General features: G+C 43.8%; 2 protein-coding genes across 3 annotated transcripts in view; one reads left to right on the top strand and one right to left on the bottom strand.

Moving 5' to 3' along the window:
* Positions 1-3,371: 3,371 nt before the first annotated feature.
* On the top strand, positions 3,372-7,914 carry LOC311141378 (uncharacterized protein). 2 transcript variants are annotated; one of them, XM_084176680.1, is made up of 2 exons: positions 3,372-3,458; positions 5,221-7,914. In XM_084176680.1, the coding sequence occupies exons 1-2, from the start codon at positions 3,442-3,444 to the stop codon at positions 6,953-6,955; spliced, it is 1,752 nt and encodes a 583-aa protein (XP_084032806.1). In that variant the 5' UTR covers positions 3,372-3,441; the 3' UTR covers positions 6,956-7,914. The 2 variants fall into 2 exon arrangements, with proteins under 2 accessions (XP_084032806.1, XP_084032807.1); XM_084176681.1 differs by having other exon boundaries at positions 3,376-3,458; positions 5,224-7,914.
* Positions 7,915-17,633: 9,719 nt separating this feature from the next.
* LOC311141052 (somatomedin-B and thrombospondin type-1 domain-containing protein) overlaps positions 17,634-25,342 on the bottom strand; it is a gene marked incomplete at both ends in the record, with an annotated part of 38,221 nt that continues 30,512 nt past the window's right edge. Inside the window, 4 exons of the mRNA XM_084176332.1 lie at positions 17,634-17,739; positions 18,908-19,066; positions 22,211-22,301; positions 22,989-23,174. Coding sequence (XP_084032458.1) covers positions 17,634-17,739; positions 18,908-19,066; positions 22,211-22,301; positions 22,989-23,174 — 542 coding nt within the window. The remainder of the gene's footprint in view (positions 17,740-18,907; positions 19,067-22,210; positions 22,302-22,988; positions 23,175-25,342) is intronic.

The raw sequence follows: 25,342 nt of genomic DNA, 5'->3' as shown, positions 1-25,342 counted from the left end.
CCACATCACACCGGATATTTTCCCTTCCAATGCAACGTGGAAAGAATCTTTTGGAATGCCTTATCCATCCTCTGCAGGTGTCTACTGTGGTGTCCTCACATGCTGCATCCATTGCAGCCAGCAGGGTCATCTGTGTGTGTGGCTGACGATCGTACACCTTCCACCTCCATGCTGAAAAGAACTCCTCAATTGGGTTAAGGAATGGTGAATAAGGTGGGAGGAATTCTATGAGCATCCTCGGGTGGGTCACAAACCATTGCCTTATGATGTTTGATCGATGGAAACTCACATTATCACAAATGACCACATACTTTGGCAAATCCTCTCTAAACAGACCCCTCTCATCATCAGGGATGAGAGCCCTGTAGAGAGTCTCTAAAAAGTTGAGTAGATGCTGGGTGTTGTATGGCCCTAAAAGGGGGATATGGGTTAGGACACCATGCTCCGAAATAGCAGCACACATGGTGATATTTCCTCCCCGTTGGCCTGGCAAATCCACAGTAGCTCTGTGACTGATGATATTCCGACCCCGCCTTCTGCATTTGGTCAGGTTGAAGCCAGCCTCATCCACGTATACAAAGTTGTGAGAGGGTTCACTTGATTCCAACTCCATTATACGCTATATCCCAGAACACACAGTTGAATTTGTTTTGGTAAGGAAGAGTGACATAAATGTACATATATTGCATGTTCCTTCCACAGCAATGGAAATGTGTGCAGTTTATGCTTACTGTACTATGTAACACTATAAAATGTTGCTGTAAAGTAGTTACATAGATATATGTTTTACCTGTACATACTGGTACCGTAGCTCCTTAACTCTGTCCTCATTCCTTTGGAATGGTACACGGTACAGCTGTTTCATACTCATCTGGTTTCTATGCAGCACCCTGTCGATGGTTGAGATGCTAACCGTATGGATGTTTTCAAAGACATCGTTGTCTTCTATAATGGTCCTTTGTATTTCCCTGAGTCTCATGGCATTGTTTGCTCGGACCATGGTGCAAATAGCCTCCTCCTGTTGAGGTGTGAAAAGGCGTCCTCTGCCACCGGTTTGAGGTAATCTTGCAGTCCTATGTGTGGAAAAATGCAGTGATGCATCGCACACTTTCACATAGACAAAAACTATGCGAACACACATTTTACTGTAAAACATACAGGTGGGTGCATGTAAGGTGCAGTATGTATCTGTATAGAGTATATTTCTGTATGCTGTGAAATACAAGTGGACTACTGTAATATGAAGCATTGTAGGAAGTATACAGTATACTGCTTATATACAGTAACAGTGCACTGTACATTGGTGGACATACCTGTTCTCTCTTCGAAACGTTTGTACTATTGAGGACACGGTTGATCTCCCAATATTCAGCTGCACCCTTCGACCCGCCTCAGCCATTGTAAGGCCATGATTGACAACATGGTCTACAATAGTGGCCCTTATGTCATCAGATATGCGCCTATGTCCTCTTCTGCCTCTTCCTCTGTTTTGCCTTCCACCACGCATCCTTGCTCCTCTTCTTCCTCCTCTTGGCTGTTGACCCTGTTCGTTTCCTGGTCCATCCATTATTGGAAAATTGCAACTCTGTGTTGTGGTCTGTCTATATATGCTTGCCAATTGATTCTTCATGAGATGCACCTTTGAGCAATTTAGACAACTGGTTGATTGTTGGTTGAACTAACACTTTACATTCCTTCATGAGTGAGGGTTAATTTCACCTGCACGATTCAGCAATTTACGTTTTTGTACAAAAGGTCTAATAGAAATGTGTAAAACTATGCTTGACAGTTTATGACAAATAGTTCAACAATTTTGCATGTAATGGCTTATGCAAGGAACTAATGCCTAGATGTTTTGAGGGGTAAGACTATTCAACAGAGAACCATCTACTATATTTTGATCAACATGACATGAGCAATTGAAAATGTGGAAAAAAGCTGACACTTGTACATTATCAATTGCAATATGTACAAAAGCAATTGCAATTTGTTCAAAGGAATAAGAAATTGCTTTAATGATGTGCACAAGTGACTAGATGATTTGGAATTTGTACAAGTAGTATCAAGAATTGCACTTTTGATCTAAGAAATGCACCAAAGCGACTGAGAAAAACTGTAAAGTCCCCGGCCACTAGTAGCGCTGCCTCTGGATGAGCGTTTTCCTGTTTACTTATGGCCTTGTACAGCTCATTGAGTGCAATCTTAATGCCAGTATTGGTTTGTGGTGGTAAATAGACAGATATGAAAAATATAGATGAAAACTCTCTTGGTAAATAGTGTAGTCTACAGCTTATCATAAGATACTCTACCTCAGGCGAGCAAAACCTAGAGACTTCCTTAGTATTTGATTTTGTGCGCCAGCTGTTGTTTACAAATATACACAGACCGCCACCCCTTGTCTTACCGGAGTCAGCCGTTCTATCCTGCCGATGTAGCGTTTATCCCGTCAGCTGTATGTTGTCCATGTCGTCATTCAGCCACGACTCGGTGAAACATAAGATATTACAGTTTTTAATGTCCCGTTGGTAGGATAACCGTAATCTTAGGTAATCTAATTTATTTTCAAATAATTGAACATTGGCTAATAGGATTGATGGAAGAGGCAGTTTACTTGCTCGCCGTCGGATCCTTACAAGGCACCCCGACCTACGTCCACGATATCTCTGTTTCTTTCTCCTGCGAATGACAGGGATTTGGGCCTTGTCGGGTGTCTGTAGCATATCCTTCGCTTCCGACTCGTTGAAGAAAAAATCTTTGTCCGATAGGAGGTGAGTAATCGCTGTCCTGATATCCAGAAGCTCTTTTTGGTTATGAGAGACGATGGCAGAAACATTATGTACAGAATAAATTACAAATGCATTGTTACTGTTATTACATAGACTGTCCTTTATATTTTTGTGTTGTTGTATTTCTCATGCTCCTGCCTTTGTTTGTTGTAGCTAGAACCACTTCTCCTTATCTACAGCTGCAGCACTATTGTGAAGCAGGGCTCAGTTGAAAAAATTGATGTCATTGGTCAAAGAGACTTTGGCCACACCATATTACAGGTTACATTGTATAAGAAGATTGTATTGTCTCCTCACCCACTCCAACCAATCACCCTGTCTCCTATCATAGTATCAGAGTTCTGCATTTTTTTTTTAACGTAGTACTACGTTGGTACTTACTGTGTACAGATAGATAGATAGATAGATAGATAGATAGATAGATAGATAGATAGATAGATAGATAGATAGATAGATAGATAGATAGATAGATAGATAGCTTTTGCAAAATAGCAGATGACAAACTTCATCAACTCTCCTTTTTATCAAATTGAATTACGACTCCAGAAACTCATCATTGTTAAAATTAACAACGTATTTCTACCATTTCATTTCTATGCTTCTGTTGATCAGATGGTCTCTGTGTTGATCACCACTCAACTGTAAAGTTATTGGGATGCTGAAACAACTAAGGTAAGAAATAAGGTCTTTGTGCCTATGGAACATTTCTGGGATCTTTTATTTCAGCTCATGAAACATGGGACAAACACTTTACCTGTTGCATTTATATTTTTGTTCAGTATAATTCTGTCACTAAATTGATTAAGCTATTTACTTTCTACTTGCTTGGCACACCTATATTTGGGGAGTTTCTCCCATTCTTCTCTGCAGATCCTCTCAAGCTCTGTCAGGTTGGATGGGACGCGTTGCTGCACAGCTATTTTCAGGTCCAGAGATGTTCGATTGGGTTCAAGTCCAGCCACTGGCTGGGCCACTGAAGGACATTCACAGACTTGTCCCAAAGCCACTCCTGCGTTGTCTTCACTGTGTGCTTAGGGTCGTTCTCCTGTTGGATGGTGAACCTTCGCCCAAGTCTGAGATCCTGAGCGCTCTGGAGCAGGTTTTCATCAATGATCTCTCTGTACTTTGCTCCGTTCATCATTGACTCGATCCTGACTAGTCTCCCAGTCCCTGCTGCTGAAAAACATCCCCACAGCATGATGCTGCCACCACCATGCTTTACCGTAGGGATGGTGCCAGGTTTCCTCCAGACGTGACCCTTGGCATTCAGGCCAAAGAGTTCAATCTTGGTTTCATCAGACCAGAGAATCTTGTTTCTCATGGTCTAAGAGTCTTTAGGTGCCTTTTGGCAAACTCCAAGCGGGCTGTCATGTGCCTTTTACTGAGGAGTGGCTTCCATTTGGCCACTCTACAATAAAGGCCTGAATGGTGGAGTGCTGCAGAGATGGTTGTCCTTCTGGAAAGTTCTCCCATCTCCATAGAGGAACTCTAGAGCTCCGTCAAAGTGACCATCGGGTTCTTGGTCACCTCCCTGACCAAAGCCCTTCTCCCCCGATTGCTCAGATTGGCCAGGTGGCCAGCTCTAGGAAGAGTCTTGGTGGTTCCAAATTTCTTCCATTTAAGAATGATGGACACCACTGTGTTCTTGGGGACTTTCAATGCTACCCTCCCATGCTCATGTACATAAACACACACTCCCCAGTCCCCTAGCCGACTCCAGTTAATTTAGAAATAGACTAAGAACCTGACTTGCACTGGAAGAAACAAGCTCCAGCCACTCTTGATTTATACCCGGTTTTAGGCTCGGATTCAATCCAGAGCACAGTATAGAGCGCTGTCGACAATGCACCTTTTTAAAGGCAATGTTCCCACATTCGCGGAGATTGCATTCATGGTAAATGCTTAAAGGTCCAATTCAGCCGTTTTTATATCAATATAACATTTCTGGGTAGCAATTAAGTACCTTATTGTGATTTGTTTTCAATTAAAATGGTCAGAAAGAAACAAAAATAGCTTCTTAGTAAAGCACAATTTCTCAAGCAAGAATTTTGCTAGGACTGTCTGGGAGTGGTCTGAGTGGGGAGGGGAAAACTGAAAATTAGCTGTTATCGGCCGAGAGGTTTGGAACTGTCACACCCTGGCTCTGGGACTCTATATGTTGAGCCAGGGTGTGGATAGTCTATATGTTGTATTTCTATGTTGGCCTGAGTGACTCCCAATCAGAGGCAACGAGTGTCAGCTGGTTGTCTCTGATTGGGAGCCATATTTAACTGTCTGTCTTTCACTTTGTGTTTGTGGTTTCTTGTTCTATTTTGGTTTGTGTTAAACCGTAGACATCACGTTATCGTCTGTTGTTTTGTTCGTGTGTTCATTCATTAAATAATATGTTCACCTTCAACGCTGCGCATTGGTCTCTCCCTGACGATCATGACAGAAGAAACCACCAGAACTGGACCAAGCAGCCTAGTGAGGAGCAGAGTGGGTGGACTTGGCAACAGTGGAGGCAGAGCTTCGACTGGGTCAAGCCGAATGAGGAGCTGAATGGCGGAGATTGGAAGCAGAAGAGCGAGAGTTGGGCGAGAATTATCGAGGCCTGGCCCACGGGGAAGAGAGACTCCCAGAAATTTTTTAGGGGGGGGCTCACGACGTCGGACCAGCAGGAGGCCGCGATAGAGCGGCCCAGCGGGTTGCCAGAGGAGGCCGCCAGGTTAAGGGGGCCACTGGGCGAAGAGGGGATGGAGGATGTAGAGGCACGGCGAGAGGTACTGGCGTGTGTTGCCAGTCCGGTCCGGCCCGTTCCAGATCCCGGTGTAGGGCCAGTGGTGTGTGTCCCCAGTACGGTCCGGTCTGTTCCTGCTCCCCGCACCAAGTCAGGGGTGCGCATCGTCAGCCCGGTCCGGCCCGTTCCTACTCCACGCACCAAGCCAGGGGTGCGCATCGTCAGCCCGGTCCGGCCCGTTCCTACTCCACGCACCAAGCCAGGGGTGCGCATCGTCAGCCCGGTCCGGCCCGTTCCTACTCCACGCACCAAGCCAGGGGTGCGCATCGTCAGCCCGGTCCGGCCCGTTCCTACTCCACGCACCAAGCCAGGGGTGCGCATCGTCAGCAAGGTCCGGCCCGTTCCTACTCCACGCACCAAGCCAGGGGTGCGCATCGTCAGCCCGGTCCGGCCCGTTCCTACTCCACGCACCAAGCCAGGGGTGCGCATCGTCAGCCCGGTCCGGCCCGTTCCTACTCCACGCACCAAGCCAGGGGTGCGCATCGTCAGCCCGGTCCGGCCCGTTCCTACTCCACGCACCAAGCCAGGGGTGCGCATCGTCAGCAAGGTCCGGCCCGTTCCTACTCCACGCACCAAGCCAGGGGTGCGCATCGTCAGCCCGGTCCGGCCCTTTCCTACTCCACGCACCAAGCCAGGGGTGCGCATCGTCAGCCCGGTCCGGCCCGTTCCTAATCCACGCACCAAGCCAGGGGTGCGCATCGTCAGCCCGGTCCGGCCCGTTCCTACTCCACGCACCAAGCCAGGGGTGCGCATCGTCAGCCCGGTCCGGCCCGTTCCTACTCCACGCACCAAGCCAGGGGTGCGCATCGTCAGCCCGGTCCGGCCCGTTCCTACTCCACGCACCAAGCCAGGGGTGCGCATCGTCAGCCCGGTCCGGCCCGTTCCTACTCCACGCACCAAGCCAGGGGTGCGCATCGTCAGCCCGGTCCGGCCCGTTCCTACTCCACGCACCAAGCCAGGGGTGCGCATCGTCAGCCCGGTCCGGCCCGTTCCTACTCCACGCACCAAGCCAGGGGTGCGCATCGTCAGCCCGGTCCGGCCCGTTCTTACTCCACGCACCAAGCCAGGGGTGCGCATCGTCAGCCCGGTCCGGCCCGTTCCTACTCCACGCACCAAGCCAGGGGTGCGCATCGTCAGCAAGGTCCGGCCCGTTCCTACTCCACGCACCAAGCGAGGGGTGCGCATCGTCAGCCCGGTCCGGCCCTTTCCTACTCCACGCACCAAGCCAGGGGTGCGCATCGTCAGCCCGGTCCGGCCCGTTCCTAATCCACGCACCAAGCCAGGGGTGCGCATCGTCAACCCGGTCCGGCCCGTTCCTACTCCACGCACCAAGCCAGGGGTGCGCGTTATATCCCGCACAACCCGTGCCTGGGTCTCCGGTGCCTGGTAAGGTACCGGTCAGCTGCTCCACACCGGAGCCTAAGCGGTCCGCTTCAACGATGTCCGGTCCAGCTCCAGCCAGCGGGGCCAGACCGGACCAGGGGCGCCACGGGGGGATGGTGGAAGGGTGGTGGTCAAGCCCGGAACCGGAACCGCCTCCGAGGAGGAATGCCCACCCAGCCCTCCCCTGGTTTGTGTACGTTTAGGCGCGGTCGCAGTCCGCGCCTTTAGGGGGGGGTACTGTCACACCCTGGCTCTGGGACTCTATATGTTGAGCCAGGGTGTGGATAGTCTATATGTTGTATTTCTATGTTGGCCTGAGTGACTCCCAATCAGAGGCAACGAGTGTCAGCTGGTTGTCTCTGATTGGGAGCCATATTTAACTGTCTGTCTTTCACTTTGTGTTTGTGGTTTCTTGTTCTATTTTGGTTTGTGTTAAACCGTAGACATCACGTTATCGTCTGTTGTTTTGTTCGTGTGTTCATTCATTAAATAATATGTTCACCTTCAACGCTGCGCATTGGTGTCTCCCTGACGATCGTGACAGGAACTCTCTTTCTTATTGATCTATTAACTAATTTACCGCCTGGTGATGCCAGGCAGGCCAAAACTCCATCCCACCAAAATAGCCTGAAATGTCAGGCGATCTTTTCAAACAGCCCTTAAACTAAAAGGGCATTATTGTAATTTACACAATTTCACAGTATTATTCCAACCTCACAGTGTGGAAAAATACATTGTTGCAACTTTGGTTTTAGAAGTGGGGGGGGACATAATTTTTTCAGTCCGATAAACACTCCAAACAGCCTACCCGAACCGCTCGAAGGCATCCGCATGGTCCTAAAGCACACCTAAGCATTGTTTTGTATCACATTCCAATGATAGAACTGGGGGTGACAAAATTGCAATTTCAGAATGTGAGGGAGATATGTCGTCCCCCCCCCCCCCTCCCCCCCATCTGCAGTGAAATTTGAGGCCCTGGAAATATATATAAAACACGAAATTCATGTTTATGACTGCACTGGGCCTTTAAAAATGTCAGGCATGCTCCAATTCGCCTCAGATTGAAACTCTGCCTTAATCTTTATCCTACGGTGGCTTCCTCTCTTCATCTCCTTTCTTTCATCTGTGTGGATCTGAAAGAAATTAACAGTTGAAAGGAAACCCCCGATTGGCAACCTTCATATTACTTTTACCTAACCTGTGACTTTAAATGACGGTAAATGAAGGAGTAGATTAGGAAAGGAAGCCACTTCACTATCGAGATGCACCCCCAGTGTCTTCAACACCACAAGTGGCTTGTACTGTATCAACTTTTCTGTTTCTCATATTGTTTTTTGAAGCTACCGCTCCAAACCTTGCTACATTTTTGAACGGATGTCAATGTGTGGAAATGTGCAGAATGGGAATTGCATTTATTTGCACTTTCTTACTTGCTTTTTCATTCTATTTTGCTTTTATGACATTGTGATAATCGCCTTGTGTCCAATTTCTTTGTGATGTGATTGAAGAGAATACAGTATATATATATATATATATATATATATATATATATATATATATATATATATATATATATATATATATATATTGTCAGATAAATAATGAGATCTGCAAACTGAAGGAACATTGATGCTTTTCTTTTTGTTGGTGTGTGTGACACAAGTATATGAAACACATCTGTATTACCTTTTTACGAACATCAACGTACTACATGCTGAGAATATGGATTAAATACAGACTTTAAATCAAGAGACATGTATTCTGTTATCTTGTTTTAAGTTCCTACATGTTCATATTCAATGTGACAGATTTGTGTTGCTTATGGTTTTACAGTGCCCATTATCTAGCCAAATGCAGTAGTGACCCATCACTCTATTTAGCACAGAAACATCACCTATTTATAGTAATTTTTTGTCACAAAGGGAAAATATCTGAGGGGGTCATAACAGTTCATAACTGAGTGTACAAAACATTAGGAACATCTGATCTTTCCATGACAGACTGACCAGGTGAATCCAGGTGAACGCTATGATCCCTTATTGATGTCACCTGTTAAATCCACTTCAATCAGTGTAGATGAAGGGGAGGAGACAGGTTAAAGAAGGATTTTTAAGCTTCGAGACAATTGAAACTTGGATTGTGTACATGTGTCATTCAGAGGGTGAATGGGCAAGACAAAATATTTAAGTGCGTTTAAAAGGGGTATGGTAGTAGGTGCCAGGGGCACCGATTTGAGTGTGTCAAGAACTGCAATGCTGCTGGTTTTTTGGGTCCACCACCCAAAGGACATCCAGCCAACGTGACACAACAGTGGGAAGCATTTGAGTCAACATGGGCCAGCATCCCTGTGGAACTCTTTCGAGTCCATGACCCGACAAATTGAGGCTGTTCTGAAGGCAAAAGCGGGTGCAACTCAATATTAGGAAGGTGTTCCTAATGTTTTATACACTCAGTGTACAAATGTGGGTCTGCTTAGGTTCACTCACCATCTGTGCTCTATGGGCCGATTTCCCAGACACAGATTAAGCCTAATCCTGGACTAAAAAACTATTTTAATAGTGAATTTCCATTGAGCATGCTTTTCAGTCCAGGACTAGGTTTAATCTGTGTCTGGGAAACCGTCCCTAAAAGCACGTTGCTTGGTGAGGCTTGTGGTCCTGTTCTTTGTCACTGTAACAGGTAGGAACGAAAAGCTATATCTAGGTGGCGCCACTGTCATGTTAAACAATAACTGTATAAAGAACTCAAATCCTAAACCCAGAGTCATTCATATTTTGGAGCCTTTGGTGCCACAATGGGGCATGTTAAAATCTTAACATCTCAAACAGACTTTGCTAAACTATCAGTGACATAAAGAAATTAAAAATGACTATGGGGAAGTATAAGCAAAGGCCAGTGTGGTAACATGATTAATGTCAGACAGACAGAGGCTGTGTATCAAATGGAACCATTTACATTTGACATTTGAGTCATTAAGCAGACACTCTTATCCAGAGTGACTTTCAGTTAGTGCATTCATCTTAAGTCAACCACATATCATAGTCTTAGTAAGTAAATGTTTCCTCAATAAATTAGTTATCAGCAAAATCAGAGTTAGTGAGAGGGAAAAGAGTCAAGTACGAGTGTTAGTTCACAAAATGCTATTTTAATTTTTAATTTTTTACATACACTGAGTGTACAAAACATTAAGGACACCTGCTCTTTCCATGACAGACTGACCAGGTGAATCCAGGTGAAATCTATGATCCCTTGTTGATGTAACTTGTTAAATCCACTTCAATCAGTGTTGAGGAGACAGGTTAAAGAAGGATTTTGAAGCCTTGAGACATGGATTGTGTATGTGTGCCATTCAGAGGGTGAATGGACAAGACAAAAGATTGAAGTGTCTTTGAACGGGGTATGGTAGTAGGTGCCAGGCACATCGATTTGTGTCAAGAACTGCAATGCTGCAGGGTTTTTCACGCTCAACAGTTTCCCGTGTGTATCAAGAATGGTCCACCATCCAAAGGACATCCAGCCAACTTGACAACTGTGGGAAGCATTGGAGTCATTATGGGCCAGCATCCCTGTGGAACGCTTTCGACACCTTGTAGAGTCCACGAACCGACGAATTGAGGCTGTTCTGTGGCCAAAAGGGGGGGGCTGCAACTGAATATTAGGAAGGTGTTCTTAATGTTTTGTACACCTAGTATATATAGTGCACTCCTTTTGCAGGAGTGCACTTCAGGGGCTCAGCCAGACTCATTCTGAAATTAGCTGATGTAACTTCCATTGAGCGAGATAAACACTGCTGTATGCATGATTTGGGGACAATTGTTACAATTTTGTCAAACATACATGTACTGTAAGATGGAGTGGCCAGAGTTAGTGCTGTTTACTCTGCTGGTAATGTAGTGTACCAGCTGTGTCTCTCTGTCCCTCCCAGTGGAACATAGGTCCCAGTGCTTAGCAGTCTATTCATTATCATTCCTCTATGTGAGGCCAGCTGCTCCTGCAGATGCAACAAGCTCTTATTAGATCAGAGAGCTAAGTACAGTATACACAACAACAGCTCTGTCTATACATTTGAGAGTGGTGACATTGCGGATTGCCCCATCCCTCTGCTTTTTACTGAAACAGTGGCACGGAAATGCTTTGTCATTATTTCAACTGCGGATTGCCCCTTTAAGCTCTATAAGGGTGCTGTCAACACGTGTCTAACACCACACAGTAACATTGCCTTGAATTACAGTCGCCCTGGAACATACATGCAAACAACATGCTTTTATGGGCAGTAATGGTGACCTCAGAGTACTAAATTGTGCCTAAATTGTGACAGAGATGGTTACACTAGAACCCATCGAAAGCCCCTCACCATCATCCCATCTCCTTTTCAGTCTGAAGAACACATTGATTCTGGGGGGTTGGGATTGGGGTAGTGGTAATGGTACTATATTCGACAAAAGATCAACGGAAGTCACCCCCATGTTTTTTCTCTCCACGCAATCCCATGGGGCCGTGAGTGCTTTGAACAGCTGTCTTGTCGAAAGCAAACAGTGGCCGTGCTGCGACAAAGGCCGCTAGCGCTGGAATGCCCCTCTTTTCAGCGTGCGTAATCCCAGAACACACTGCTGTCGGACCCCATCAGGCAGCGGGCCAGAGACGGGCCTTCCTGCCCATATAATTACAACCGATAGAATGGACAACGACCTCCAGTCCTTGATCTTCTGGGGTGGTATATTTAGATGGAAATGGAACACTGCAGTGATCTCATTGGTTGGGAAGCATAATTGCAATGGTACTTTCCGTTGTTGCATGTGTAGAACGTTACTTTTGTTCTACATACACACACAAAAAAATGCCCAGTACCATCAAGTAACTAACATTCCTAATGATTAGTACACCACATATGGCCGCCGGCTGGGTACACCCACCAGGGGGAATGTGGATTTGAATGGGAAGATCCATTCTACAAAATGTGTATTATATGTTGGTGGGCTCCCGGGCTGCCAGGGGGGGGTAAGGCTTGCTTCAGAGGGAACGGACTGACAGGCTGACAGGTAGCACTCTATTGCCACTGTTGTAGTTAGCTAGAGAAAATAAAGAGTTGTGCTGACAGTAGAGAGTTTGGAGAGGGGAGTAGTAGTTACTGAGGGGGAGGGGGGCGTGGCAGGTAGTGGGGGAGCGCCAGGGAGGGCGGGGATGGGAGGAGAGTGACATGGTGAGAGGGGGAGTGGGATGATGGAAATGGGGAGTGAGGAGCTGACATTCAAGTGTCTGTGAACTGAAAACGACATAGGACTGTGAGAAACCTGCTACATACAGTGCCTTCAGAAAGTATTCATATCCCTTGACTTATTCCACATTTTGTTGTGTTACAGCCTGAATTCACAATGGATAAAAAATGAAAAATGTGTCTCACCCATCTACACACAATACCCCATAATGACAAAGTGAAAACATGTTTTTTTAGAAATGTTTACAAAGTTATTGAAAATGAAATACAGAAATATCTAATTTACATAAGTATTCACACCCCTGAGTCAATACATGTTAGAATCACCATTGGCAGTGATTACAGCTCTGCGTCTTTCTGGGTAAGTATCTAAGAGCTTTGCACACCTGGTTGCCCATTACTATTTTCTAAATTATTCAAGCTCTGTCAAATTGGTTGTTGATCATTGCTAGACAACCATTTTAAAGTCTTGCCATAGATTTTCAAGCAGATTTATGTCGGCCACTCAGGAACATTCACTCTCTTCTAAATGTAATGTAATGTAATGTAAGCAACTCCAGTGTAGATTTGGCCTTGTGTTTTAGGTTGCTGTCCTGCTGAAAGGTGAATTAATCTCCCAGTGTCTGGTGGAAAGCAGACTGAATCAGGTTTTCCTCTAGGATTTTGCCTGTGCTTAGCTCCATTCTGTTTCTTTTTTATCCTGAAAATCTCCCCAGTCCTTTACGATTACAAGCATACCCATAACATGATGAAGCCACCACTATGCTTGAAAATATGGAGAGTGGTACTAGGTAATGTGTTGTTTTGGATTTGCCCCAAGCATAAGTCTTTGTATTCAGGACAAAAAGTGAATTGCTTTGCCACATTTCTTTGCAATATTACTTTAGTGCCTTGCAAACAGGATGCATGTTTTGGAATAATTTTCACTCTGTCAATTTGGTTAGTATTGTGGAGTAACTACAATGTTGTTGATCCATCCTCAGTTTTCTCCTATCACAGCCATTACATTCTGTAACTGTTTTAAAGTCACCATTGGCATCATTGTGAAACCCCTGAGCGGTTTCCTTCCTCTCCGACAACTGAGTTAGGAAGGACGGCTGTATCTTTGTAGTGACTGGGTGTATTGATACACCATCCAAAGTATAATAACTTCACTATGCTCAAAGGGATATTCAATGTCTGCTTTCTTTTTTTTACCAATAGGTGTCCTTCTTTGCGAGGCATTGGAAAACCTCCCTGGTCTTTGTGGTTGAATCTGTGTTTGAAATTCACTGTTCGACTGAGGGACCTTACAGATAATTGTATGTGTGGGGTACAGAGATGAGGTAGTCATTCAAAAATCATGTTAAACACTATTATTGCACTCAGAGTGAGTCCATGCAATATATTATGTGACTTGTTAAGCAATTTTTTACTCCTGAACTTATTTAGGCTTGCCATAACAAAGGGGTTGAATACTTATATACTCAAGACATTTCAGCTTTTCATTTTGTATTCATTTCGAAAAAAGAAATGAAAAAACTAATTCCACTTTGACATTATGGGGCCATTGATTTTAATCCATTTTAAATTCAGGCTGTAACACAACAAAATGTGGAAAAAGTCAAGATGTGTGAATAGCTTCTGAAGGCACTAAGTATGACTACAAATCCCATGTGTGTGTGTGCTTGTGTGTTAAGTGTTATCACACGAAAGATAATAAAAAATATCTCTTACCAATTATGTGATCAGATGGGATAAAAGAACGTTGTAAAGAACATTCACATTTTTGGGTAAGGTCGATCTCCTGTATAAACAGGAGACCACACACAATCCCAAACCAGAACATGGCTGAATCCCAAATGGTACCCTATTCCCAATGCAGTGCATTACCTTTGACCAGGACCCATAGGGCTCTGGTCAAAAGTAGTGCACTATAGGGAATAGGGTTCCATTTGTGATGCAATCAATGATTCAGGCCACCACCCAGAGTGTAGAATAATCCAAAGCATTTTCCTCTCTTCATCTTCTCTGCACATGAAGTGAAAGAACTATAAAGAAAAATGCAGATTTGCAAGATACATTGAATCGACTTAAACCATTTTTATCCAAATCTGTGCAGTTGAGGTAAAGTGGTGAGGAGACATTTGGAACTATTCACATGTACCCATTTGAAAAGGCAACGTGTACGGGCACACCCCATGTGGACAGAGCTTTGCGTCCTCATTTGGTGTTGACATTCCTCTGGTGTCACTGTGTCTCTTTGAGAGGGATCGCCATGTCACACAACATTAACACTAAACTATGACTATTGATTGTCCTGTAACAGAGAGTCTGGTTCCTCTTAAGGTTTCATCCATTTCAAGGAGTTTCCTCCTGTCACGGTCACCATTGCTCACCTTTTAAGGGTTTGAATGCACTTTAATTTAGTTAAAAGCTGTTAGTAAATACAATGTGATTTGGGACATAGACGGGGGAATTAATCTGCACCTCTTCACTCTGCTCCCAAAGTTACATCAGCAAGCTCCAAAACAACATACCAACAACATACCAGCAACACCATTATCATCCAGTTGTCCCTGACACACCGTAGTCATGCCGCAATTGTCCATTTTGCTCTACCGAGAATTTCAAGAACGCTAGAAAAGGGTCCAAGTCATATGTGTGTGTATGACTTGAACCCTCCTTTTAGCTGTAATTGATGCATGAAAAGGGCTAAGTACCTGGTCTGGTGGAAGGTTAGGGATAGACTTAAGTGGGATAGAAAACAGCCATGCTGTGTTCCCAGAAGTAATTGCTAGGAGGGAGCAGGAAAACAATGTTAATGGTGCCGCTTTGATGATATCTATTTTTTTGTTAGGGAGTGAAGCAGTCACGGGATGGTAAGGCAACAGAGATATGTGTCTGCGTCCCAAATGGCACCCCCGTTCCCTATTGGCACTGGTCAAAAGTAGTGCACTATGTAGGGAATAGGGCGCCAAATGGGACGCGAGACACAGGGAGGCAGTGACCTGCTGAAATGGCTTTGGCCCGAAGAAAACAATATGGAGGAAATAAAATAGGTTATAAATCAGTGCTTCAGGAGAATAGGCTCCAACGGACCACCACATTAGGATGGGACATTGAGGACCAGATACAGTAGGAATTTGACAAGATCATGAAAATGCATTCAATTTAGGGGACAGTTTCCATGCCTATTGTAAAAATTCCCAATGTAACCCTTGCTTCCACAACCATGATGTGGACATGTGAAACAGATTCCATAGCAAGATTAGTGACAAGTAAGAAATGTGAGTCCAGTTTGAATCCATGGAAGCTAAAATCAAAAAGAGATGATGCAGGAGAGAGCATTAAGTCAGGATATTTGTTTATTTTCCGATGGACAGTGTACAAGAGAATGCGGCGCTGCACTACTATGATCAGTTCTTTAAAAATAAATAAACATTTACAGATACAGAGGACATACAGAAGGGGTTAGGTCCACAGCGAAAGATTCTGTTAAAATATTATGAAACCATATCTGTCTTCTCGCTTCCTTGTAATCATTGATCTGCGATGCAATTGAGTGGGTGAAAGCAAGGTTAGTCACCAGTTAAACTTTGTCATTCGTTTTCATAAAACGTCTCAAAGTAGGAATGCTGCTCTAGGATCAGTTTTGTGTTTTAGATTATAATGAATAATATTACATGAACAGGGGGGACCTGATCCTAGATCAGCACTCTTACTGAGGCGCTTTATGAACATAGACCCAGATCTATGTGCTTACTTCAAGGAAGGGGAGGAAGGGAGGAAGAGAGGAAGAGAGGATTTGTTTTCCAAACAGAGCCAAAGGTGGGGGAGTGGGTGGACTGACTGACCGTAGCTCTCTGGTCTGGAATGTGGACTAACATGATTCATCTGTGATACCTGTTAAAGACGGTCGCAGCTTGAGGAGAGGAGGAGTGGAGCGAGGAACGGAGGAGAAGATGAGGAGTTCAAAAGGACACATCTGTCTATCTGAGAGCATCGGAGGTGGGAAAAACCCATGGCCTGAGTCCGATTGATGAGCAATAAGAGAAATGATGGCAGTGTGATGTTCTCATCACAAATGTGATATTAATCTTTAAAGCCCTAACCCTAAATTAAGTTCAAATAGCTCATGTACTGTACTTGCTCACCAGTTATGATGATGTAACCAAATATGTTCACTCTAGCCTGATCTATTCCCCTTTTTCTGCACTTGCTGACTCACCTTCAGATCGAGGAGGATTAAATAATCAACATAGGAAAGTCTTTATAGTCCCTTAGAAGGCTAGGTGGAGTTATCAGCATAGCCTTACACCTCATTTTACCAGTGTGTTTATCATGAGAGCAGGTCAAAGAGGGCATAGGGAAAGGAGCAAATTAGAGAATTGCAACATACAAAAGAGGTCTGCTGGGACCAACTGCACTGACCATGGAGTGGAGGAAAATTAAATGATATGATACTATGATAATCATTGTTAAACGCTTGATTTTTAGTTGTGTATAGAAAACAATAAAAAAATAGTGACCGTGGGGACATGACTATGAGAGACTAATGTTGAAGGATAAAATTATTATGTCCCAGTCAGGGTTACACTTTGGGTAGAGCTGTGTTTCTAACCTTGCCGCCATTCTGTTTCAGCTTTAGCAAACTGGTCATTGTATTGCCTGTAAAGGGAAGGCGACAGTGCATTATTGTTGAATGGCAGAAACAGTTGGGCTACACCAAACGGTGGGTTGTAAGGGACCTAGCTCTGGTCCCATTGCTTGAAGACAACAACAATTTGCCTCTGTTAGTAGAGGAAGGCGCACTAAAGACCTGGACCAGAGCTAGAAGGGACCCTGAACTCACTGGGGAGCTGGAGTGATTATTCCTTTGAGAATTGCTTAAGACTGGGTTGTGGCCCCCAAGAAATGTGTGTTGTCTGGTGGGGCCACAAAAAAGCATGTAGACACACATAAAGTACACACACAAACATAAAAAGGTAGAAAATGTATAAAAGAAAATAATATATTTATACATTATGCATAATCAAATGCAGTTGCATTTATGGAGGTAGATAGCAAAGTTTCAGAGGTAAAAAGGCATATAGACATTGTTGTGCTTTGGAGGAGAAAAAAAGTAACAATTATTGTGGCTGTAGTAGTAGCACATAGGTATATGTGTGTGTGTTTCTGAGTGCTTATTAGAAAGAGTGTATACAGTAAATGAGGTGAGAGTGAAAAGTGGCAGGACACTGCTGATCTCCTAGAGTCCCCCTCCCATAGCCTGAAGTGAAGGGGTCCGGGTTGGCTGAGCTGGAGCTGTTGGGAGCTACCATGGGAAGATCTCAATTGCATACACCTCGCGTCCTCTCTCCTCTCCTCCTTCTCAAAACCTTTTAAAGGAGAAGGTCAGAGGGGAGGGACCTTCTCATCCAATTGGTTTTTAGAAGGATATGAGGAGAATTTCAATCTTGCCCATGTCCCTGTGAGTGGCGGTGGCGGGTCACACAAACAGGACTGAGTAGGGGGGACACCGGCAATCTTCAGAAGAAGACTCCCTCACCCAGGAGCCGTGACAACCTGGGACCGACGCTGCCGTCCAGAATGTTCTGGAAACAAACAGATCTCTGATCAGTTTCTTCAGAGTGAGATTCACTAGATATAAATGAATAACATTGCAAAAACATGACCAGTAAGGCGGAGCCAGAATGGCCATTAGGGCCAATAATTAGCTAAAACACAAACTCTAAAGTCTAAACATTAGGTTATCTTGTTGCTAGTTATAGCAACATATTGCTGACTAAGCCAACCAAGGATCATGTACTGTGAATATAATGTAGGCCTACCTGTTACACCTGACCTGTGTTACATTTAGCCCCAGTCTTCCCTTTACATTGAACACCATTGGCACCCGCTGACCATGCTGCTAAAAACTCAGGTTCAAAAATGATACATTTGACTAATTTTTTTATTTTAGGCTAGTAACAATAGAAACGCTCAGTGATCCTCTTTTTAACAGTGGCTTTAAAACTGCTTTCAAAGGTGTGTTTTCCCGTGACTGCATTTAGAATGTTGTAGGCTACAATGACTGGAGATGCATATTTCTCTCCCTGTGCGGCACTTGCAAAAGGCTGAACAACTGAATAGGTCAACTATTGGCTGTGGAAAATTAACAATTATTAGATCATTCAAATAGGCTAAAGTTATTGGGTCTCAGCTCCGCATTTGGATCACACATTCAACCCCTTTTGTGTCTGTGTGTGTGTGTGTGTGTGTGTGTGTGTGTGTGTGTGTGGATGTGTTCTTGTGTGACCATAAGTCCCCACAAGAATAGTAAACAAACAAAAACTTGCTCAACTGGGGACATTTAGTTAGTCCCCACAAGGTCAAATGCTATTTCTAGGGGTTTTAGGGTTAAGGTTAGAATTAGTGTTAGGGTTATAATTAGGTTTAGGGTTAGGGTTAGGAGCTAGGGTTCGTTTTAGGGTTAGGAGCTAGGATTAGGTTTAGGTTTAGGGTTAAGGTTAGGTTTTCGGGATAAGGTTGGGGTTAGGTCTAGGGTTAGGGTAAGGGTATGGGTTAGGGTTAGAGGTTAGGGAAAATAGGATTTTGAATGGGACTGAATTGTGTGTCCCCACAAAGTTTGTTATACAAGACTGTGTGTGTGTGTGTGTGTGTGTGTGTGTGTGTGTGTGTGTGTGTGTGTGTGTGTGTGTGTGTGTGTGTGTGTGTGTGTGTGTATGTGTGTGTGTGCGTGTGTGCGTGTGTGAGACTCACCTAGTGCTCTGTAGTCCATCTCCACCGCAGTGGTCTGTTGTTGCCATGGCTTCACTCTGGCACTCAGAGCAGACCAGTCTCTCTCTGACCAGCTGGGCACTCCAGAGGTTGAGTCTGCACGCTGCACTGGCCTGCTTCACACGCAGGTACACACAGTAACTACACATGGGGGGGGGGAGAGAGAGATCCATTTAATAGGTTATTCTGTTAAAATAAGGACTTATCATGCCAACATAGTTCATTGAATTAAGAGAGGGTCACCCACAGGCTCATTCTCCATGTCAAATCACACAGCTGGACCTAGAGATTACACAGAGAACCAGTCTCTATCCGCTGCTCTCAGAACCAGGCCCAATAGGTGTAGGGTGAAGTTGCCCCTAGACGCTGATCTTGCATTTTTGAGTGTCCAAATTAAAATATTAAAAACAAACAAACAATACTTAGTAACAATAATAATATGGCAACTTCTGTCTAATAATAATAATAACAATGAAATAATTACAAAACTTACATTAACAGCATAAAAAAGTTGTTGTACAACTACTAATAGGCCTACAATTAATAAAAACTACTGCTACAACTTCTAATACAACTAATAAAACATATATATATATACATACAGTACCAGTCAAAAGTTTGGACACACCTACTCATTCCAGGGTTTTTCTTTATTTTTACTATTTTCTACATTGTAGAATAATAGTGAAGACATCAAAACTATGAAATAACACACATGGAATAATGTAGTAACCAAAAAAGTGTTAAACAAGTCCAAATATATTTTATAATTGAGATTCTTCAAAGTAGCCACCCTTGCCTTGATGACAGCTTTGCACACTCTTGGCATTCTCTCAACCAGCTTCACCTGGAATGCTTTTCCAACAGTCTTGAAGGAGTTCATTAATTTATTAATATAGAGTTTATTGATCTGTTAGTGAAACCAATGTTTTTAAGTTTTCCTAGTAAGATAGAAATATCAACTAAATCAAATGGTTTTGATAAATCCATAAAGATGGCACCAGTTAGTTTGCCTTGGTCAGATGAAAAATGTCTATCATTAGTAAGTTTCATTAGAATGGTTGGGTCTAAAGCCAGATTGAAAGGGTGAAATTACATTACATTTATCTAGTATATAAAAAAAATCCCCATAAAAATCTGTCAGTTTAAGCTAGAGATATCTGTTTTTTTGCATTGGTTGCGTCTCAATCCACCGCATTCGCCTATGTCGCACTTCCGCATTTGCAGTAAAAGTTGACAGAGTTTGTCAGACCATGAGACATCCTGAAAATCGGTCTTCTCACAAAATCATCTGTAGCGTCAGACCCCTCTATGGAAAGATGAGACTCTCACGAACACTATCGTGTTCTCCGTTTTGCTCTACGATCGGTACAGCCGATCTGGCAACTTCTGTCTGTAGCGTCCGAACAGTTTGGGATACTCACTAACCCCTCTGTGGAAAGGTGAGACTCTCACTCTCACACACATGTCGGTTGTTTTGGTCCAGGACGCCCAAAGGCCTAACAAGACTCGTCTGAAGGTCCCCTGGTACCAGTTGACTATCTGTTGTTCCATGTAGTGAATCTGTTATTCAATGCGTTTGTATGGGCGAATAGCACTAAGGCCAAATACAATTTTTTGATATATTTCTTTATACTTCAAGGGGTCTTAAAATTCAAAATCAAATAGCAAAATTATCCTTGGTATGACCTTCTTAAAACAATTCCAAATAGCTTAGTAGAATTCCCATGTGGCCTTTGAAGTGTTAGTTTAAACAGCGCTACAACCCAAATGTTTGCCCCCTGTTCTATTGGTGCGTGTGCAGTTTATAAGGTGCTCGTTTCAAAAAATACATTATTACACAGTCCTGACAACTCACTTATTATTCCTGAGACATTTACTTACTAGAAACAATTTTAATATCAAACTCACAAAAATTATAATGAATAATTACACACACTTCTTTTCAAATGTCCATAAAATGTGCAAATTTTTAACGGCAGCCATTTTTTAAGAACCAGTAAGATAAAGTTGACAAGGTCACACCCCCACATGTGATATCATTGGAAAGCCCAGAATGTCCTCTCAAAGGGACAACAGGACTTAATAAAGTGGCTTGTATGACCTCAGAGATACGGACCAAGAACTGATGTTCACTAGAGAGGACAAAAATGAATTGCTAGGTCTCAGGTTATACTGAGGCATTGGCAGGACTTTTAAACATATTACCACATTCATGACTACCTCAGTTGGTGGAAATAAAAGTACAGACTTTGTTACTGGCAATACCTTTCAGATATAGAGAAAAGGTGGAAAAAAGTTGTCGGCATGGTAAAGTTGGCGGCTTTTTGTCCTTGTTTGAAAGGGGTTTAAGAGTGGTGGAGAGGACTACTAAGGGCAACGGGGTCAACCCATTCTCTAAGCTGAGAATTTATTTGATCAAATTTGGTCTGAGCACCTTTATGAAACTATTCTTAAGTGAAACTCCTTAGTAAGTCATTTTAGCAATATTTTTATGCATACAGGCCCAGATGTGAATGCAGTCCAACTCTGGTCACACCCATTGTTTCACTTTCATCTGAGTAAAAGGCAGCAGTCTCAGGAAACGGCCCTTGATTTGTGTTCCCTGGTGTGTGATTGACGATAGGCTCAACACTGGAACACTGGAACAATCAGCTTAGATCCGAGATGACGCATAGTACTGTAACAGTTGAGGTCAGCTCATCAAGCAAATATTAAATGACAAGGTCTCTCTTCTGCAGTCAAAGCAATTTCAAGCATTGGTTGGTTTTGCGTGTCAAGGAGACCTTGGCTGAGTCTCTCCATAATCTTTTGGAGTCCAGGGTTGTTCTTAAAGAGGACTTTTGAAAGATAGTCAAAACGGAAAAGGAGACAAATTGATACCAGAAAGATAATTTTGTGAAGTGTTCCACTGGCATCAAAAGTTTTGCCAACAAAGCTTCAAATAAACCTTATATTTACTCTAGGTATCCTGCCAGGAGAACAGGTAACTGACTGACTGACTGACAGGCAAATTCTAATCTGGACCTAGTTCCACTGCTGATTTTCATTCTTCCCCTCTAATCAAGGAATGCTTTAGACCTAGGACAGGTTGAACAGAAAACCAGCAGTAGAGGCTGGTTTTCTTAGAGGCTCAGATTTGAATACTCCTGAGTTAGACCCATGGTAGGGCAAATTTGAGGACATGAGATTGGTGGTCCCATGTCTGTCACTGACCATGCTACAGAGAAATTGGAGTTCAGTAGTAATTTGTTGTTATTGTGTTTTTGCCATTAGGCATCCTACCTGGGCTTCTCTTCCTTCATCAGCATGTGTGGTCGTCTCCAGGGGTCCTTAAAGTTCCTCTTGAACGAGTCAGGCAGGATTTTGGCCACCTCTGAAAGGAAAGAGTGACAACAATGTAACACACACACACGCATACGCACACACTCACACGCAGGCAGACACACATACACACCTTAAGACATCAATTCCAAAAACCTTGAAGAAATGTCCATGCTTTTACACCGAGACAAGCTGCTTTAATAATGAAGTTCGGAGTACTCTTTATCTGGAGTTTGAAGTTATACTATGGGGAAAGAGATTCTGCTCTGGGATGTGCCACATACTGTAGGTCAGACAAACCACAGCTGTTGAAGATAAGGTTTGAATAGGAGCAGCTGTATTCTAATGTTTGTTACCATTGTGCTGATGGACAAACTGCCATCAGAATATTCCTCTGTGAATATTAAGATTTTAATATCAAATTGAGTAAGTTTAAGAGTGGACAGTGTTTTACATAACACATAGAAACTGTACAGACTTGGACACACTCATTTGTTTTACTATCCTTGTGGGGACCAAAAAATGTATTCCCATTCAAAATCTTATTTTCCTTAACCCCTAAAACTAAACCTAGCCCTAACCCGTAACCTAACCCTAACCTTAACCCTAACCTCAACCTCAACCTCAACCCCAAACCCAAACCCCTATACCTAACCCTAACATAGCCTTTTTCCTTGTGGGACCGGTGAAATGTCCCCACTTGTTTTACTATCCTTGTGAGGACTTCACACACACACACCTTTAGCGGAGATGCATATGGCATTGTGTCCGAAGCATCCCCGGCGTTGTTTGAGGTCTGGGCAGGGTGTGCCTCCATTTCTAGGAGGTATGGTTACTAGGCGACTCCTCTCAGTGCTCCCCACCCCACACGGTGAGGTACAGGGGGACCACGGACCCCACGGCCCCACCACACAGTCAATGGCTACTGGGGAGAGAGAGAGAGGGGGTGATTGATCAGTGGAGGAGAGATGTTACAGTAAGCCAATAGACCAACCACACTGTCAATACCTGCTGGGGAGAGAGAGAGAGAGGGATAGAGAGAGAGAGAGACACACACACAAACACACACATACACACAGGTATGGGGAGAGGAAGTGTGGCGTATGGTGTGAACAAATCAGTTTAAGTCAGCTGGCATCGGCATCGGCATCAGCTGCTGTGGGTTACATTAACCTCCTTTGAACTGGGGTTTGTTCACTAATGCCAAATGTTACAGAACAAAATAAAAAATGTATATCTAAAAAAAGGTCTGCAATGTGTACTGTTGAAAAAATGGTTTGCTTGCGTTTGGAGATCACAAAGTGTAAAACTGACATTCATGCTCTCATTCTCTGTATGATCACACATTCAGATACAGTCCATAGACTTGAGAGAGAGAGAAAAGAGAAATAGTGGCATGGTGTATGATGACAGTCTGGAAAAAACGACTTCATGGGCATGAAAAGAGCGCTTCTTTACTTTACTAGCGTGACATACAGGCTGATCCCACATTACGTATGAATCTGAATCCCAGCGGTACACAGAGAGCACTTCTAAACCACTCCTAATCTATGACCTATTCATCTGGAGGGGTTGACATGCAGGGCTTTGGCAATGTCAAGAGGCTATAACCGCATGGCTATCTGTATATTGGGTCACACACATTATATGAACCCACACTCAGGGCAGACACACAGGGCTATAGATGCGTGAATGAATGATCACGCAAACATGATGCGCACACAAACAGCGCACACACGCACATCAATCAACTGCACTTAATCAAGCCGCTCCCCAGATCACCAGAAGTAATTACAGACTCTTTCTCAATGTGTGTCCTCTCTCCTTGCCTCCTTTTCAAAGCATATTGAATGAAAAGATCCAATGTCTCAATCCAATGTCTCAATGTCTTTTCCCTCTAATACATTTTGAGAAGGAGGCAAGGATAGAGTACCCAAGGAATCGAGGAAAGGTGAACTGAGAAAGAGCCCGACACATCCCTCCCAGTGCCCTAGACCTGGCAGCAATCAAGGCTCCACGTTAAAGTGGCGATTTACACCTTTAGAGTGAGGGTGGAGCTCTATTAGGGAGATGGCTGATCTGATCAAAGCTCCCCAGTCTCCATTTGCAATCAGGGACAGAGCTAGACACACAGATGACTGAAGTAAAATAGGTCAAACAAGCCTCATAAATAAAACACACAGACAGACAGGCAGACAAACAGACAGACAGAGGCACAGACACGTGAGCAAGCGCAAACAGACACCACTCACACACAGTAAAATGTCACAGCAAAATGGAATTGAACTTGAAAGCACTCAAGAAGGCTAATATGATTAGAGATGGATAGGTTTCCAGTATAACAGAGGCAGGTGCACATGTAACAGGGTTGGTTATGTTTCCACTTGCCTCTAAAGAAATGTGTATTTAATGTTCAAGCATTCTTATTGGTTGGTTCAACTCTGATGACAATAAGGCGTGTTGTGATTGGCCCCGCTTGCAGCTAGGGGGAGATCGCGAACGTCAGTTCTTCCCAGTATGAAAATATGATGCAAGGGGTAGGTCATGTTCTGAATACTGTTTTATATTTTACAATGTGTACAAGGTTGCTGTACGTTACTGATTTATACATGTGTGGGTATATGGTACCTGTTAGGGATTGAGGGGCTTTCTGGGATGTGCTTTGGCATATGATTGCTGTAGATAAGTGTGTTAGCTAGCATACACCGACATAATGGTCACATGAGCCCACTGCTAACACAGTTGCCTTCATGCTACAGATTTTGCCATCGACAGCCATCAATATCGTTAAGCTCTGCACAACTAACGTGCTGTTTCCCATTTAACAACAGGTATTTACACGTTATATTTTGTATTGTATTTTTGTATTTTGTTCGCCCAGTATGAAAATGTGATGCAAGGGATTTTGCCATCGACAGCCATCAATATCGTTAAGCTCTGCACAACTAACGTGCTGTTTCCCATTTAATAATAATAATAATAATAATAATATGCCATTTAGCAGACGCTTTTATCCAAAGCGACTTACAGTCATGCGTGCATAAATTTTTTGTGCATGGGTGGTCCCGGGGATCGAACCCACTACCTTGGCGT

The sequence above is a fragment of the Coregonus lavaretus genome (assembly GCF_964263955.1).
Source record: "Coregonus lavaretus genome assembly, chromosome: 14".
In the NCBI taxonomy this organism is placed as follows: Eukaryota; Metazoa; Chordata; class Actinopteri; order Salmoniformes; family Salmonidae; genus Coregonus; species Coregonus lavaretus.
This window is presented reverse-complemented; position numbering and strand designations above follow the sequence as displayed.